At 38.5% G+C, this 17,933-nt stretch overlaps 1 protein-coding gene across 1 annotated transcript in view; it reads left to right on the top strand.

The window, feature by feature from the left end:
* Positions 1-17,933, top strand: part of LOC150104487 (transmembrane protein 120 homolog) — a 281,398-nt gene that overhangs the window by 2,765 nt on the left and 260,700 nt on the right. Inside the window, exon 2 of the mRNA XM_090395665.1 lies at positions 10,892-11,010. Coding sequence (XP_090251791.1) covers positions 10,892-11,010 — 119 coding nt within the window. The remainder of the gene's footprint in view (positions 1-10,891; positions 11,011-17,933) is intronic.

Here is a 17,933-nt window from a genome sequence, read left to right as displayed (position 1 = left end):
CTTCTAAAACTCGATTAGTGCGCCTACATACATCTTAAAAATAAATCTTACAAATTTTTTATCTATACATTTTTTATGGCTAACTATTTTAAAAATCACTCAACAGAATGAAATAATTTTGTTACTGATTTAAAACATTTTACAAAGTTATTTTTAATGGCATACTACACTACTTCCATATACACTGTATATACTATGTTCCAAATTTTTACTGCCAAAATTTATGTCGTCTGCTATAGCATGTCCACAGATTCGAGACCCTTCGACACTTCTGCGCATGTCACAAAAAGGAGAATCCATTCCGATAATAGGTTAATCAATCCGTCTTCTGGGATGAGTTGTTTATTATTACACGTCGGAAAATTAACTTCTCTTTTATGATCATTGTAGTTTTTAAAGTGGTAACTATTTTGCTTGTATAACAGTTGGGAAATTTTATCTATAAAGCACATGATTTCGTGTGTTGGCAACCAATTCGTACGTCCTTTCTCCCCTTCAATGATAATGTCCAAGAGTTAGTTAAATATCATTCTGAAGAATTGAGTGATTCCGATCTGCTAAATTTAGATATGCACAGCGGGAAGATCCTGAAGAATATGAAGAAAATTTAACTACTGATAATCAGCGAAAAGAGATTTCACAGATACAATTTGAAAATATTTTTCGTACAATCGAAGTTTTTAAGCAGCAATGCTTAGAGGCTGACCCTGATGAAGAAAGAAGCAGTAAAATTTGAAGAAGAGTCTATAGAAGAGGCAATAGGGCCATACCGTCAGTTGTATGAAAAAAAAAAAAAAAAAAAAACCCGCAAAACTACGTTAGCTCAATTCTTTGTTAAGAAGTAGAATAATAAATTTATATTCTGAATATTTTTTATTGTCTTTCAGCTTCATTGTTTTCCTTTAACTAGACCCTGAGACATACCCTAATTCTTATATAAAAAAAAAAAATTAGGGGTCAAAAAACAAATCTGAGGAACGAATTATACATTTTCCTGTAGGTTATTATATTATATTCAGTTAGTTCATTTTTGATTAATGCGCCTGTTTTAAAGAACGCAGTAGGCACACTAATCGAGGGATTGCTGTATATGGAACTACAAGTGATGTGACAGACTTAGGAGGTAGCTCTAAACAGTGCCATGGCATAATAATAATCTGCAAAGGAAGGATGTTAGCATTGCTTGGGAGGATAGTAAAGAAGTATCTGGAAGAAGCAATATCAGACTACTTACCTATGGTGAGGAGGATTCATCAGGTGGTAATTGGATAGGTAGTATCATTAAGTAGGAGCTAAAAAAAAAAAAAATAAAGATTACTTATTTATTGAAGAAAATACCAGGAAGTAGAGATAAAGAAGCTCTTGTCCTCTTTATAAGGCTTTGAATGGCCACATCAGGGATTATCATGCCCAGCCTGGCTGGCCGAGTGGTTAGCCTGTCCGCTCTCCAGTCAAAAGGCTGTGGGTTCAAATCCCGCCATGGGCATGGATGTTTGTGATTGTCTGTGGAAATACTAGTGGTGGCAGTCGGCAGTAGATGGCGTTGGTGTAGTTGCAGTTAATTGGTGGATTGTGAGTGGCGGAAGCAGAGCTGTAGAGTAGATGCCCTCCCTCGATGAGTCTTTGGACTCTCTGGAGGTGATAAATAATAATAATACATACATACATACATAGATCTGTTCGGATTGTCTGAGGATGACAAAGTGGTGGAGAGAATCTAGAGTGGGTAACCATGATTGTAAGTGGCCTATAGGGAATGCTTTGTATAGTGACAGATTGAGGGTTTGTGGGTTGTAGAAGTTGATTGATAGGACTGACAGAGAGGAAATTTTTGGGTACTTGACCTAATGAGGGCATCCCTGGAAACTGAGTGAGAGTTGACAGCAAGGCATCAAGACTAGACTTTTTGCTTGGAGAGTGGTGAATGAATGGAATAGGTTTGACAGGGTTTGTTTGTGAGTGCTTTAGTGTATTTGTTCAAGGTGAGGTATGGTATTGTCTGAATAGAGCTGGTGTAAGTCTTCTGCAATGAGTCTTCAGACTCCATGAAGATACCTGTGCAGTAATAAATAAAATGTTGTGCATAGGTGGAGAAAGGTGACCAGCAAACTCATGAACAGTACAACAGTCAGACAGGAAAGGTGACCAACATGGTAATGAAGTCAAAATAAGATTAGAAGAAATGACTGAGCAGGCCAAAGGAACTGCAACCAAAGAGAGAAGTTAAACTACAGGCCAGTGAAAATAGCACATTTGAGGCTATTTGGTGTGAGATTGAGGCCAGCTGAACAAAATATACAGTTGGATGCTGCTATAGACCAGGAGATGGAAAAGATGATGGAGACAGTATGCATTGGCAAATAGACTCAATGAGTGGAAGGAAGGTAATTATTATGGGTGATTTAAACTATGGGAACATAGACTGGAAGGAGGAGAGAACACATGGGAGGAAGGAAACGTAATTTATGCATTTACTAAGGGATAATTATCTGAGACAGCATGTAATGGAATATACTATGGTCAAGGGCACTGACAATTTCTGGATCGAGAGTGCTCACTCTATTAATTGCATCTGAGAATTTGTCTATAACAAATATGATCATGTTGCCACCAATTGTTAAGTGATCATATGGTTTGATCTGGGAGGTGGCTGAATGTGTGGAAATTTTCAGTTAAGACTGGGTATATGTGGAAATACAGGGCTGGTAAGTATGATATAAGCTCAGGAGATTGCTTGAATCAGTGCCATGGTATGTAAAACTGTAGGGCTGGATGTTGATAGTGTATAGGAAGTGGTAAAGGAGTGTTTGAGGGAGGTAATAGCAGACTGCATACCTAGAGTCAGGAGAGTAAATCAAGTGGGAGTTAAATGGATGAATATCATCATTAAGCTGGAGCTGCAAAAAAAGAAACAATTATGGAGGCAATTTAAAGAGAAAGGTGACCCACAGGCACATGAACAGTACAAGGCTGGCCAGAAGGTAACTAGTGGGGTAAGAAAGGCAAAAGCAGATTATGAAAGGAAGTTAGCAACACAGGCTGAAGAGAATCCCAAACACTTTCTGAGTGCTGTATACATTCCATTAAGCTTACAACACGAGAATCCCAAACAGTTCTTTCGATATGCTGCAAGTAAAAGAATGAACGTATATGGCAGAATGATTTTAAGGAATGCCGATGGTAGGGAGGGAATCGAATCATTCAAAATAGTAGAATTACTGAGTCAGGGCTGCAGGGTGCATATGAGCCGTTTTTGTGTAAACTTTAAACTCCCCCCCCACTTGAAAGTCAATGAAAGTAATTAAAAAAAGAAACATTTTTATAATTACAATATATATATATATATTTATTGCAGTAATAAGTACATGAGTAATCACACAAAACAAGGAAACCACATGTGTAAAGTAAAGTATATAATTATTATTATTACCCAAGATCCCATGGAGTCAAAGACTCATCTGGAAGGTCCTTTTATCCTACACACAGCTCATTATACCGTGCTTTAAACACACTCAAATTCTCTGCAGACACCACACTCTCAGGCAAAGCATTCCAATCATTCACAACTCAGATCTTGGTGATGAGTAAGAGGTGAGTGACCAAGATGGTAGCAGGTCTATGGAATGAACTTCATGAGAACAGGTTGAAGATTTGGGGTTTACAGAACGTGGTTGATAGGTGGAAAAAAGGGACAATATGATTGAAACATACAAATTACTGAGGGGTTTTTAACAGAATTCATTTAGTGGAAATTTTCCATAAGTGTGGTGGTTGGAGAACTTTTTGTCCATCCATGGAAAATGAGTAAGAGTATAGTTAGTGAGGGTTTATGCTTGGAGAGTAGTGAATGAGTGGAATAGGTTGCCAGGGTCTGTTGTGGGTGCCATGACTGTGAATGAGGTCAAAGCAAAGTATGATAGATACTTTGCAAATGTTAGATAGTTCTTGACATGATGTTTAGGACCTCACTTGATAAGTCTAAGGACTCCTTGGAGTTGTCCATAATAATAATCCTGCTGGCCTCTATCTCACACCCCAAATAGCTTCAAATGATCTGTTCTCTGCAGCCCAGTCCTGTTTGTTAATATATTCCTGTGCTTTGTTGGCTTCAGTTCTTTTGCTATCATGAGCAAAATACTTCCTCCCATCTTGTTCCTTCTGTCCTTGACTGAAACTACTACACTCTTGCACTCTATCCCAGTGACAATATCATCCCCTAGGATGAAAAGCCAAACGGAATATCATCCCCTGTCAACCAATTCTTATGCTTATAACTTTTATAACCATACCTTACTTTATGTAATATATATGTGTGTCATATTAGCTGTAGGCTAGTATCAATCTTTTTCTTGCTCCCCACCTCACCCTCACCCAATGTTATTAGAGTATTCGTGGAAAAGGAGTGAATCTTTCCTATTTTGCTATTTCTCATGCAGTGGAGTCTCTCTTCTCTCCCTTACCTACTAGGTGGTGAAAAAAATATAGCAGGAGGCAGCAGTTTTGTTATTAGTTACAAAATAGTGCAGAAAGCACTGGGAAACCACTGCACTATTTTCCCAAGCACATTCATTACTATGGAGAGGAAACTTCAAACCATGGCCCCTAGTACCCATTGTCCCTTTAATGGAGACAATGCTAAGAATCCCTGGGCAAAATATAGCAAATATACATAATGAAGAAATGAAAAGTAATACAGTAAATTACTTAGAGAGAGAGAGAGAGAGGAGGGTGGGGTGGGGAAGTATATTAGGAATGTAAGGAAATACCAATACGGGTTGGGACTCGGACTGTGAGAACAAAGATGAAAGTAAGAAAATTAGTACTAAAAGGGCAAGCAAGAAAAAAAGATGTAGGAATTCTAGAAGTTAAACTGGATGGAAGGGTATTTGCGATTACTGGAATGAAACTACAAAATCATCTATAGCAGAGGAGAAAAAGGACAAAATGGTTTGGGTTTGTTACTAAGGAAAGATTAGGGTAATTTGTAAGATCATGAGATAGAAGAGGCATATGAACAACTAGAATAATAATGTCAGTTAAAGATAATTTAATTATAATGGGTACATTAATGCAGTGGTTGGAGAGGACAGTGAATGTGAAGAAACTGGACGATTTGGACTAGGCAGAAAGAATGCAGGAGGAGAAAAATTGTTAGATTTCTGTATACAACATGGCCTTATAGTTGGCAATACAATTTTTGAAGTGCCAGAACAAAGACACTATACATGGAAATCACCAGGAGATGTTGCATGATACCAGACAGATTACAAACTAGTGAAGAAGAGATAGAAAAACCAACTTGAGTCATGCTATAGCTACCCAGGAGCTGATATAGAGAGACAATTCACCCGTTATTGAAAAATGTAAAATAAAAAATAAGAAAATGCATATAAGGAAGAGAATATGAAATATTGAACTACTGAAGGCCTTAGATATAAAAATTGAATTTAACAGATTGCATGCTTGAATTGAGTGAAAAAGACAGGATGGTCATCAAGAAAATAACGAAAAGATCAGCAGACAGTGTGAGGATTTACAAAATTATTATTATTCGTGACACCTCCAAGGAGTCCAAAGACTCATCGCGGGAGGACATCTGCTGTACAACTCTCCTTCTCCACTACTACACAGAACCTCTACTACCAATCACCTACATCAACGTTATCTACTGCCCACCCCACCACAGCTAGTATTTTTTGTCTGTAAATTGCATGTGTTTTAAGGGCCGATTTGTCTGTATGCGGGATGAAAAACCCGAGTTTCCGGGAGAAATTACAACTGCCATAGCCTTGAATTACAATTGAGATATTTAATAGAACAAAATAAAGCAAGACTGCAGAATGCAAAGAATGGTATCATTGACTAAGGAACAAGATTAAGGAAGACTGCAAAAAGGACCCCACCTCCACCAAACACTGTAGTTTACATGGCTGTACTTCCAAACTCTCACTGGATGGCAGTTGCTCAAGACACCCAATCCATTCAAATGAAAACCATTCACCTTCTAAGTAGTTTTGTTTATTGAACTCACTGCACACATCTGCAAACTTCACAGCATTCTCTTGCACAACCTACCATTGACTTTTATTATTATTATTATTATTATTATTCAGGCTTCCATGGAGTCAAAAGACTCATCGTGGGAGGTCCTTCCTAAGAACATAAAGTCTGTCAAGCTTCATTGAGGGGAGGTTCCCCTAAGAAACACAAAGTCTATCATACCACTCCTTAAACTCATTGACCGTTCTCGCCCTCACCACTCCATCAGGCAATGCATTCCACGGCTCAACCACCCTCCATGCAAAGAAACCACTCCTTACCCTCTTGCTCACAGTTTCCTTTCATAACTTCCAGGGATGGCCTCTTGTCATCACTCCTTCCCACTGTTCAACCAAGTGAAAGAACTCCCCAGTGTCAACCCGGTAACCACCTCTCAACAGTTTAAAAGTCTCAATCATATCACCTCTCCTTTTTCTATCTGCCAAACTCTGCAGTCCACATTCCCTCAGCCGATTCTCATAACTATCCTTGTACAGTCCTGAGACCATCCTTGTCATCCATCTTTGTATCTTTTCCACAGTTAATTTATCCCCTTCAAATCCTGGGGACCAAATCTGAGAACAATAATCCAAGTGTGGTCTGATCAGAGACTTATACAACGGAATGATAACCCTCTTATCTCTGCAGGTCAGTGTCCTTCTCATAATTGCAGCAATCCTCTGTGTTACCTTCACCACCTTTGCAATATGCCCCCTAAACTTCAGGTTTCTATCAATCAACCCCAGATCTCTTGTCTCCCCAACTTCCTCCAGTATAACTCCTCCCATAGAGTATGCAGCATCCCATCGATGTTTCATGGGATGTAAGGTCTTGAGGTTTGGGAAAACCCCATTCATTTGCCCATCTATCTAGCTTATTCAAATACTCTTGCAGGGCTACCACATCTGCACTATTACTAATAATCCTTCCCAGCTTCGCATCAGCTGCAAACAACTGAATATCCCCTTGCAATCCACTGGCAATGTCATTGATATAAAGGTTAAACAATATAGGTCCTAGTACTGAGCCCTGTGGGACCCCACTTGTAACCTTCTGTCTCCTTGAAACTGGTCCACCATACACAACTCTCTGATACTATCAGACAGCCAATCCTGAATCCAGTTGACCAATCTGACATCCAGACCCATGTGTTGCAACTTAAATATCAGCTTATCATGTGGAACCCTTGCTATGAAGACTCTTCTTCTCAGCTTGTTCAATCATACTGTTAGAGCAGATTCACAATTGATACTCTCTGACCATTTCTTTATTCCAGCAACTCTTTCATATCTTCTCATGTACTCTTCACCTGCTAGGTCATTTGTTGTACCAACCATAAAAAAAAATAATATCTTTCACTTTATATGTTCTTACAACATCAGTAACATCCTTAATCTTTGATTTTGAGAAGCAAGATATTGTCATACTCTCCTTAAGCACTCCTCTTACAATGGTGTCTTCATGCAAAACTATATCTAATCCTACCTCTTCCACTCTTTCATGCTCTTTCTCTTCTCTGCCACATCCAGCATATGTTTCTCCAACTATATCTTATGTTTTGCTTTTGTTTTGTTATGTGAAGAACTATGTAGTGCACTATTTCTTTCTATCTTTCATTGCTATCTGGTCATTTTCATTTTCCACTGTTTCGTTAAATGGATGAGGAGTATTAAGTATGAGCTGCAAAAAACAAAAATTGTTGTGGAGGGTATATAGGGAGAAAGATGACCAGCAAGAACATGAACATTACAATGGTCAGGCAAGAAAGGTGACCAGCATGGTAAGGAAGACAAAATCAGATTAAGAGAAGAAACTAGCCACGCTAGCCAAATGAAATTCCACAAAGTGTCTTCATTATATGGCAAGTAAGAGGAAGAATAACCTTAATGAGTATTGATTGTGACGAGGTGAGAAAAGCAAATAAAATTGTTGAGTTACTGAGTGGCTGTTTTGCCACTCAGTTTGACAGTGAGGTATGACAGACTGATGTGGTAATAGAGGTGAATGAATTGGAGGTTCTTAGGATATTACAGAATCTCAATGTAAATACAGCTGTGGGATTAGATGAGATATGAGCTCGTGTGTTGAGAGAATGTCCAAGAGAACTGGCAATGCCTCTGACTAGGCTCTTTAATTTAAGTTTCAGTTCTGGTAGAGTTCCAAGGGATTGGAAAGAAGGCAAAATAATTGCTATGCATAAAGGAGATTCAAGACTACAGTAGTAAATTATAGACCAATCGGTATATCAGGAGTGGTGGTAAAAGTACTAGGAAAATTGGTCAAAAAGAATTCAAGAATGGATTGATAAGAATATCATTCTATGAGGAGTAGCATGGCTTTGTGAATGGTAGGTCATACCTGCCTTAGTGTTTGACTAAATTTTTGTAATAGAATAACAGCTGAGTTAGATAAAGGAAATGGCTACACAGTGATTCTGCTGGATTTTGCAAAGGCATTTGACCGAATACCACATGGAGCTCTGTTATGCAAATTAGAACAAATGGAGATTGATATGGAGGAGTAGAATCCAGGAAGAAGCAGGTTAATGGTGTGAAGTGAGTAGTGGTGTGCCACAAGGTTCATTGTTAGGACCACTACTGTTTAATTTGTACATAAATGATATAGGAAATTTTCAGTTGTTTGCTTATAATTCAAAACTGGGTATAGTAATAGTTAATCAAGACGATGTGGAGAGCTTGCAGGATGATTTAAATAGGCTGTTAGCATGGGCAAAAGATAATGGGTGTCAATTTAATGTGGAGAAATCTAAATTTATGCATTTTGGGAAAAATTGATTATAAGCTATGCACCACATTGTTGGAACTGTATTTCAGGAAATAGATGAAGCTACAAATTTAGGCGTGGTGGTAGACAAAGTTGAAGTTTAGAAAGGCATGTTGCTAAGGTTAGCTCATAAGATTATTTGGCTATTGAAGAACCCACTAACCAGTAGAGATAAGTAAGTTGTTATGGTCTGGTTTCCTGGGTTTCCTGAATAAGTGGTGTTGAGGATTTAGAGGTGTGTCTGTAGAGTATTCCCTGTGATTATTATTATTATTCAGCCCTCCAAGGAGTCAAAAGACTCATCGAGGGAGGTCCTTCCTAAGACATAAAGTCTGTCAAGACTCGTCGAGGGGAGGTCCCCCCTCCCTGAGAAACACAAAGTCTATCATACCACTCTTTAAACTCGCTGACCGTTCTCGCTCCCACCACTCCATCAGGCAATGCATTCCACGGCTCAACCATGTCCCCTAAACTTCAGGTTTCTATCAATCATCAACCCCAGATCTCTTGTCTCCCAAACTTCCTCCAGTATAACTCCTCCCATAGAGTATGCAGCATCCCATCGGTGTTTCCCAAACCTCAAGACCTTACATTTTGCTGCATTAAACTGACACCCCCATTCATTTGCCCATCTATCTAGCTTATTTAAATCCTCTTGCAGGGCTACCACATCTGCACTATTACTAATAATCCTTCCCAGCTTCGCATCATCCCCAAACAACTGAATATCCCCCTGCAATCCACTGGCTATGTCATTGATATAAAGGTTAAATAATATAGGTCCTAGTACTGAGCCCTGTGGGACCCCACTTGTAACCCTCTGCCTCCTGGAAACTGCTCCACCATACACAACTCTCTGATACCTATCAGACAGCCAATCCTGAATCCAGTTGACCAATCTGACATCCAGACCCATGTGCTGCAACTTAAATATCAGCTTATCATGTGGCACCCTGTCAAATGCCTTCGCCAAGTCTAAGAAAATTGCAGTATATGCCTTTCTCTCATCTAATGTTCTTGAAACTTTATTATAAAAGGCTAGCATATTGCTAAAACAAGAACGTCCCTTCACAAATCCATGTTGATTCTCACAGATAACATTACCCTCATCTGCCCAATGCTGTATACGGTCCCTCACTACTTTCTCCAAGATCTTAACAACTACTGATGACACACAGACTGGCCTATAATTAGACACTTCCAGTCTGTTACTATCCTTATGCAATGGCACTATCTTACCTTCCTTCCATTCCCTGGGCACCTTTGCCAAAGCCAGACTTTCATTGAAAAGCCACGTTAAAGGCACTGTCAATTCCCTAGCACATTCTCTCAAAACTCGTGGTGAAATACCATCCAGTCCCACAGCTTTACTGACATCCAGAGTACTTAGTATCTGAAACACACTCTCCTCCTGTACCTCCAGACCTCGAACCAGATTTGAGGATGTGTGGATTGCAGAAGTTGGCTGATAGGTGAAAAGGAGCAGATATGATAAAAACATTTAAGTTACTTCAAGGATTGATTCAGGGGAAATGTCTCAGAAGTTGGCTTGAGAATGCAGAACAAGGTCATCCCTGGTAGTTGAGTAAATGCATCATTAGTAGGGGGTGTTAAGACTAGGTTTTTTTGCTTAGAGAAGAATGAATGAATGAATGAATGGAATGGATTGAGTGTTAGTTGTGAGTATTTTATCTGTTAATGGGTTCAAGGAGAGGTGTGATAGATTGTGTGGATAGTTTGTTTCTTCTGTGATGAATCTTTGAACTCCATGGAGGTGCCTGTACAATAAGCGTCCCTGTACTCGACAGAGGACACTCTACAGATAGAATTAACTGCTCTTTCAGAGCATTGAGGTTTCTTTGAAGTCAGATTTTCTCATTAGTGATGACAAATGATAATTATAATTTTTTAAAAATTATTTTGTCACCACATTTTGTCAATCATTTAATGTTATGTAATTAAATGATTGACGAAATGTGGTGTAAAATAAATATTTTAATTTGAAATCAGATTATGATATCATAGGCTGCTCTGGTACAAAAGCTGGTAATGTTTTTCTTCCTTGTAGAATGCACAGAAAGCTTACCTAAAAACAATAGAAGATTTGCACAAGCTACAGACACAATGTGTAAAAGGTATCACGCATCACCGGTATCGGATGATTCAGATTTCTGAAACCTTGAAGCGGTAAGTTTAAATTAACAATGAAGGTAATGATCACTGTTTATTTTTTACCTGTACTTTGAAAATATCAGTGATATTTTTAAAGTACAATAAGAATTGAATGGCCTCTTACAGTGATGTTAAATCTTTTCTAGCTAATGTGTTGAAATTATAAAAGTAGGATATGCCAGTACAATAAGTTCTTGTTTATCCTATGAGCCACTAAATATGAGTATTCTGGAATTCTGATATAAGATATTTGACTTTCAATTCAAACCAAATAAATTTAGTTAATCAACCTTTGTTAAAAGATCTTTCCTATGTATTTGCTTTTTCAGATATTGCAAGTTCCAAGAGGGGGGGGCACAAAAGGAATACTTATATTGATCTATATGTGATCTTTCATATTTCTTATACCCAGTGGGTTCAAACACACTTATCAGATGATGATGATCTTTATAGATTGGTATTTTGATGATCAACATCATAGATTGATATTTTGTTAGTGGCTTCTAGAAGTTTACATTGGACTAACAATTTTTATTTTGTGTGCTTTTCACAGATAGACTATATTCACTAATGGTTATATTTTCAGCTACCACAACAATCACATGTGGGATAATCAATCTTTACATTTATTCAATCAAGACAACAGCAGCAATTTTTCATCATTGTACTTTCATTTATCTTTTTAGATATGTTTTGTCAGGCTGGTAGGGGTTTCGTACCCTGGCTTCTTGAAGAACGTAGTAGAAAACTTTCCGCAACGCGCTTGATGTTCCCATGGCATGGAGGAGAAATGTGGTTCATGTATGATGTAACTTCACCACGTGGTGGACCATTTTGACCTGAGATTTCCTGAAAGATGAATTGGGCAAGATGGACCAGTTACACGACTTTCTCAGTAACTTGAATTAAATCCTCAGATTTTTTATTTGTGGGATCACTTGAAATACTTGGTGTACTCTACCATAGTGGAGAATATTGAAACTGCTGAAACTTGAGCATGTTTGCATTGCCATCAGACACCAGCCAGGAACTTTTGAGGGCATGTGTGAGTCTGTCAATGGTGAGGCATTTCAGTTGTTATGTAGCTGGCAATGAGGTCATTTTAAATTCCTCCTGTGAGGTATTCACCCCACCAGGCTGGCAATATATTATCAGTATATTTTGCAAGCCTGGTTGACCAAGTGGTTAGCATATCCACTCTCCAACCCAACAGGCTGTGGGTTTGAATCCTGCTACGGGAATGGATGTTTGTGAATATCTTTAGATGGGGGATGGATTTCATTGCCCAGTGTGAGACCACCTCCTTGCTTATTGGAAAGCTGAGGTGACTTAAAGTTCCATGTTTGGTCTCTAGAGCAGGGTTTCTGGACCTGGTAAAAACAAAATAAAAAAATAATAAAATCTCCTATATGACCTACCCATGGTATGAATGTACTATAAGTTTAGAGAAGCCTTTTGTAGGTGGGAGTTACATGAAAAAAATGAATAAATAGAGTAAAATAAAATTTGCTTATTTCTTGGCATTTTGGCAAGAAATAAGCATCTGTGTTGCTGATTGTCAGTATTTGTGTTGTCACTACTAGAGACTGTATCTTAGAAATATCAGTATGCAGCATTACTCTAAACACAATGCTGCATTTTTTTTAATGCCTTTCAAATAATCAAATCCTCAGTTAACCTGTCCTTGTATGAGTTAGCCTGCCATATGACTCCTGGAACAGTACTATATAACCAACCAGCAAATCAGTTTCCCAAAATGATGGGATAAATGAGAGATTATTGAATATCTTTGTGGTGTCCTGTTTTGGGTGTGCTTCACAAAATCTCCTCAGCACCTATAAGAGTTCTTTTGCTTATAAGAAACATACTTAAGACCTAATGTGGACCTATATTAAGGAATTTCACTGTTGTACTCCAGGATAGAACTGGATGTGGTCCTGCTCATGGGGGAGTAGTTATCCTAGTGGGCAGTCATACTCCTTTCCATGTCCAGCTTAATACTACTCTGGAAGCAGTAATGATTCACCTATCTGTGGGATTTCTTATTACAGTGTGTTCAATTTATTTACTATTGAATGCTGAGTTAACTGAAATTGATCTTGATAACCTTATCTTGCAACTGCCTGAACCTCTACTTCTTATAGATAAATTTAATGACCATAATACGCTGTGGTGTAGTGGCAACACAAATAGGTGAGATCTGGCTTATCATTGAACAAATCCTTGACAATAATGACCTCTCCCTTTTGATTAATAGACTCGATACTTTCTTCCGAATGTCTACCTGCTCATATCCTGCAATCGATCTTACAATATGTTCCCCTTCCATTCTTCCACTGAAAAGAACACATATGGAAACAATCACTTTCCTGTTCTTTGTGCAATGTCTTAACAGAAATGACGTTCCCCTACATGAATGCCCATATGAAAAATGGACCAGACTGACTGGAATGCTTTTTCCCCATCTTGTGAAAAAGTAATTTATTAGTCAGCTTCGACATCTCTGCCCTTTTCGAAAATGTCCCAATCAGTGACACAATTATTCTTTTACAGGACAAATTCCCACCTGATATCACAGTGCTCTTTGCACATGTACTACATTCTGGCTATTTTGTGCAGAAAAACACTTTTTACCTACAAAAAGAAGGCACAGCCATGGGCTCACCGTTATACTCCCCGATTGCTAACTTTTATATGGAAGCTTTTGAACAAAGTGCTCTAGATTCGTTTACTTTAAAACCCAAAGACTGGGTTAGATACATTGATGTTTTCACTATCTGGTCCCATGGCTGCCAGACATTAGACACTTTCCTCAGCCACCTGAACAAACAACATAAACATATACAATTTACAATGGAGAGTGAAAGTCAGAATACACTTCCTTTTCTAGATACACTTGTCACACATCTTCCTTCTGGCAGTCTTTCTTTCACTGTTTACTTGGAAGCCTACACATGCTGGCCAACATATACACATAAGCTCTTACCCACCACCCAACACAAAAATTAGGTGTCATTAACACACTAAAAAAACAGGGCTTTGAAGATTGTTCCAGAGAACAAGCACTTAAAGATGAATTAAAAGTTATTAGCAATACCTTCCTGAAAATTGCTACAGCCAAAATGCTATCAACAAAATTCTTCACAAGACCCCACTTAAAAAGAAAAATAAACTAGATTGCAATAAAACTGTAACCATTCCATACATTAAAGGAGTATCAGATAAAATAAACCGGATACTACAGAAATACAACCTTTAAACCTCCTGCAAAATTAAAGAACTTATTCAACTCATCCAAGGATCCACTTCCTCTGCTGGTGACAGATCTGGCTCACTCTGGAGTATACCGTATTTATCATCATCATCATCAAATTCCTGCCATGTACCTTCAAGGGGTATACAGGTTGCACCTGTAATTTGCCCTATATAGGTGAAACAGATCTGGAGAAAGCATATTATAGAGTGCCAAGGCAAGAAGTGTGGAGGTGTCTGAGGGAGAAGTAGGTACTGGAGAAATATGTCAGGTTTGTTCAGGAGATGTACAGAAATGTCAAGACAAGAGTTCGGACCTGCCTGGGGGAGAGAAAGTTTTCAAGTGACAGTTGGCTTGCATTAGGTCTGTTCCTGTTTAATATTGTGATGGAGGAGGTGAGAGAAGATGCATCTTGGACAATGTTGTATGCAGATGACATTGTGCTGTGTGCAAAATCAAGAGAAGTGGCAGCTAAACTGGAAAGATGGAGATTTCAATTTCCTAGAAGAGAGAGAGGTATGAGACTGAGCAGAAGTAAGACAGAGTATATATGTTGCAAAGTGGATGGTAGCCAAGAGACAGATCTGGAGGTGGAAGAAAATGTCATCAGGAAGGTTAGGACTTTAGATACTTTCAACAGTGAAAGAGGATGAGAAGAAAGTGGAATGCAGGATACAAGCTGAATGGAGGAACTGGTGAGAGATGGCTGAAGTGCTATGTGACTAGAGGGTGCCGGTCAATTTAAAAGGCAAAATCTGCAGGACAGTATTGAGACTAGCTGTGACGTATGCTATGGAAACTGTGGCTGAGGAAAAAAACATCAGCAGGATGGAGGTAGCAGAGATGAGAATGTTTAAGCAGATGTGCAGTGTGACCAGAAAGGATCGTCTGTGAAATGACTGTGTAAGGGGAACAGTGAAAACTGCATACTTAGGAACGAAGATACAGGAGGCAAGGTTGGGATGGTTTGGTCATGTGATGAGGAGGGAGAATGAGTATGGAAGAAAGGTCATGCAGATGAATGTGCAAGGGAGGAGGACTTGAGGATGAAGAACTTGGATGTGGTTACAGCCCAAGACAGGAGGATGTGGAGGAGACTGAGACTCACTAAAAACAACGACCTTATTTAAGTGGGATAAGCTACAGAAGAAGAAGAGGTGAAACATGATTCACAATTCATATCTCTAAAAAGGAACATAAATGGCACATTGAATATAATAACTATGATAAATCTGGCCTTTCTGATCATGCCCTGAATACTCTTCATAGAATTTACTGGAAAGGCTCCTGTTGTTTACATCACACCAAAACATGGTATGAACATAAATTTAAGGAGACCCATGAAATCCTTATTGACCACTCTAATCTTAACAATAATGATAGTCTAAAAATCCCAAGAATATGGGAGGCACATATTCTACTCACATAACCATTTTGTCTAAGAGTTTATTATAAATAAGACTGTAGGTAATCCAGGATCTTAACTGTAATATAACAATTTCTTCTTTTCAGCGTTTTAGTTCCAGACAGTCCTGGGATCTGCTGCTTGGACAATTTTATTCCATTTATTTCTATCTTGGAAATACCTCCTTTCCACTCCAATTACTTCCATATCCCTTTTGATATTTTCCCACCATCTTTTCCTTGGTCTTCCTTTTCTTCTCTTACCTTTCACTTCCATTGTTGTTAATCTTTGGATTGAGTGATCTGCTGATCTTCATACATGGCTGGCCCACCTCAGTAGTGTATTTTCTCTCACTTTGTTGCTAAGTTTTCTAACTCCCATCTCCTTCCTTATATCTTTGTTCTTCCTATGCGCTTTCCTTGATGTTCCATTTATCCATATTACATTCTCAATTAAGGGGTGCTTAAGGGTCAAAGCTGTACAACTGAGAGGAGACCTCCACATAGCCTTTAAAGGAATGCGGAGAACCGACCAGGGCTTCTGACCTAATGTCCAATCCTCACCTTCTCGTGGTGCACCCTGTTGGGTATCTACTTGGATACTGAACGGACGAGGATGGGCTGGCAATTTGGGATTTAGCCGACCAAATTGTATTCTTATTGGTTAAACCAAAATATAGAATGATGGTACAACATGACAAAATTTCATGCCGGCTGGGGCGTTGCCCGGTTAAACAAGGCCCCCGTTGTTTTTGCCAGGGAACCAGGGTGAAGAGCGAAAAGTCAGCTACTGGAACAAATCTGAAAATAAACCCCAACTCAACATCACCAGAGTTAAAGATCGGTACTATCAACGTAAGAAGCCTGAATGGCAAAGAAATGGAGCTAGCTGAGGAATTAGACAAGTACCAGATCGACATAATAGGGGTGACTGAAACAAAAAAGACCAAAACTGGTGAGATCTCTCTGAGCAATAAATACAAAATGTTATATTCAGGCAATGATAATCAAGGAAAAGAAGGAGTAGCCATAGTATTCAACACAAAATATGAGGCTAATCTTCTTGAATGGCAGTCAGTCTCAAGTAGAGTAATGTGGGCAAATATGAGAATGGGGAACTGGACAATGAGACTTATTTGTGCCTATGGTCCCACAGAAGGTTCTACCAAGGTAGAAGTGGAGGAATTTTTTGAGGGTTTAGAAAAAGCAACTGACACAATGAAAAATGAAAAGTTGGTCCTTGTTGGGGATCTAAATAGCAGAGTAGGAAATGATTGTGAGACATACAAAAATATTTTGGGAAAATTTGGAGAAAAGAGCAAAGCTAATAATAATGACAAATATCTGTTGGATTTCTGCTCAGGACATGGATTGGTTATTACTAACACCATGTTCCAACATAAAAATGTGCACAAATTCACATGGAGAGAAGAGGCTAGGAATAAGAAAAGTCTCATTGACTATGTTATTGTTGATAGTGATGTTTTCTCCCTGGTGCAGGACACCAGAGTGTACAGAGGATTTGAAATTGGAAGTGATGACTATTTAGTCTTGAGCAGGATAAAATTGAATTTCATATTGAAAAGAATAACATGTAAGAAAGTTTTAAAGTGAATAAAAGTTGAGCAGCTCTCAGATGTGAACTGTAGGCTAAAATACACAAAGATTATTGAAGAAAAAATGAAAGAGTTTGAGAACAGGAATCAAACCTTGGAGATTCAGTGGCAAACTCTGAAGAAAACATTGATTGATTCTGCCAGAGAGGCATGTGGTGTGGTTATCTGTAAGGATAAAAAAATCAGGACTCCCTGGTGGACACAGGAAGTTAAAGAGGCAGTGAAGGAAAAGAAGAAAGCATACCAAAAGTTCCTGTCAAATAACTCAGCTTGTGCTCTTAGAGAATATAGAGACAAATGCAAGAATGCTAAACACTGTGTAAAACTAACTAAACAAAAGTCATGGGAAGACTTTGGCAAGAATATAGAAAATAAATATCAAGAAGGTGGCAAAATATTCTGGAGGTTGTTGTAGAAGCTTAAGAATGGAGGAAAGAGTGCTGTAAAAGGAATTAGAGATGATAAAGGTGACATGAAAACGAGAGAAAAAGATATCCTTGAAGTATGGAGTAATTACTTTGAAAAACTGCTAAATGAAACAAGCAGTGATGACAGCACAGTGGTAAAAAACACTGACCAGGCATGCAGTCAGGAATACATATCCATACTAGAAGTAAAAAAAGCCATCAAAGGCTTGAAATGTGGACAGGCAGCAGGAGTAGATG

This window comes from Typopeltis vanoorti, chromosome 7 (assembly GCF_054136105.1).
Source record: "Typopeltis vanoorti isolate ZY-2024b chromosome 7, IOZ_Tvanoo_1.0, whole genome shotgun sequence".
Taxonomy (NCBI): Eukaryota; Metazoa; Arthropoda; class Arachnida; order Uropygi; family Thelyphonidae; genus Typopeltis; species Typopeltis vanoorti.
Note: the sequence above shows the minus strand (reverse complement) of the source record. Positions and strands in the feature narration are given on the sequence as shown.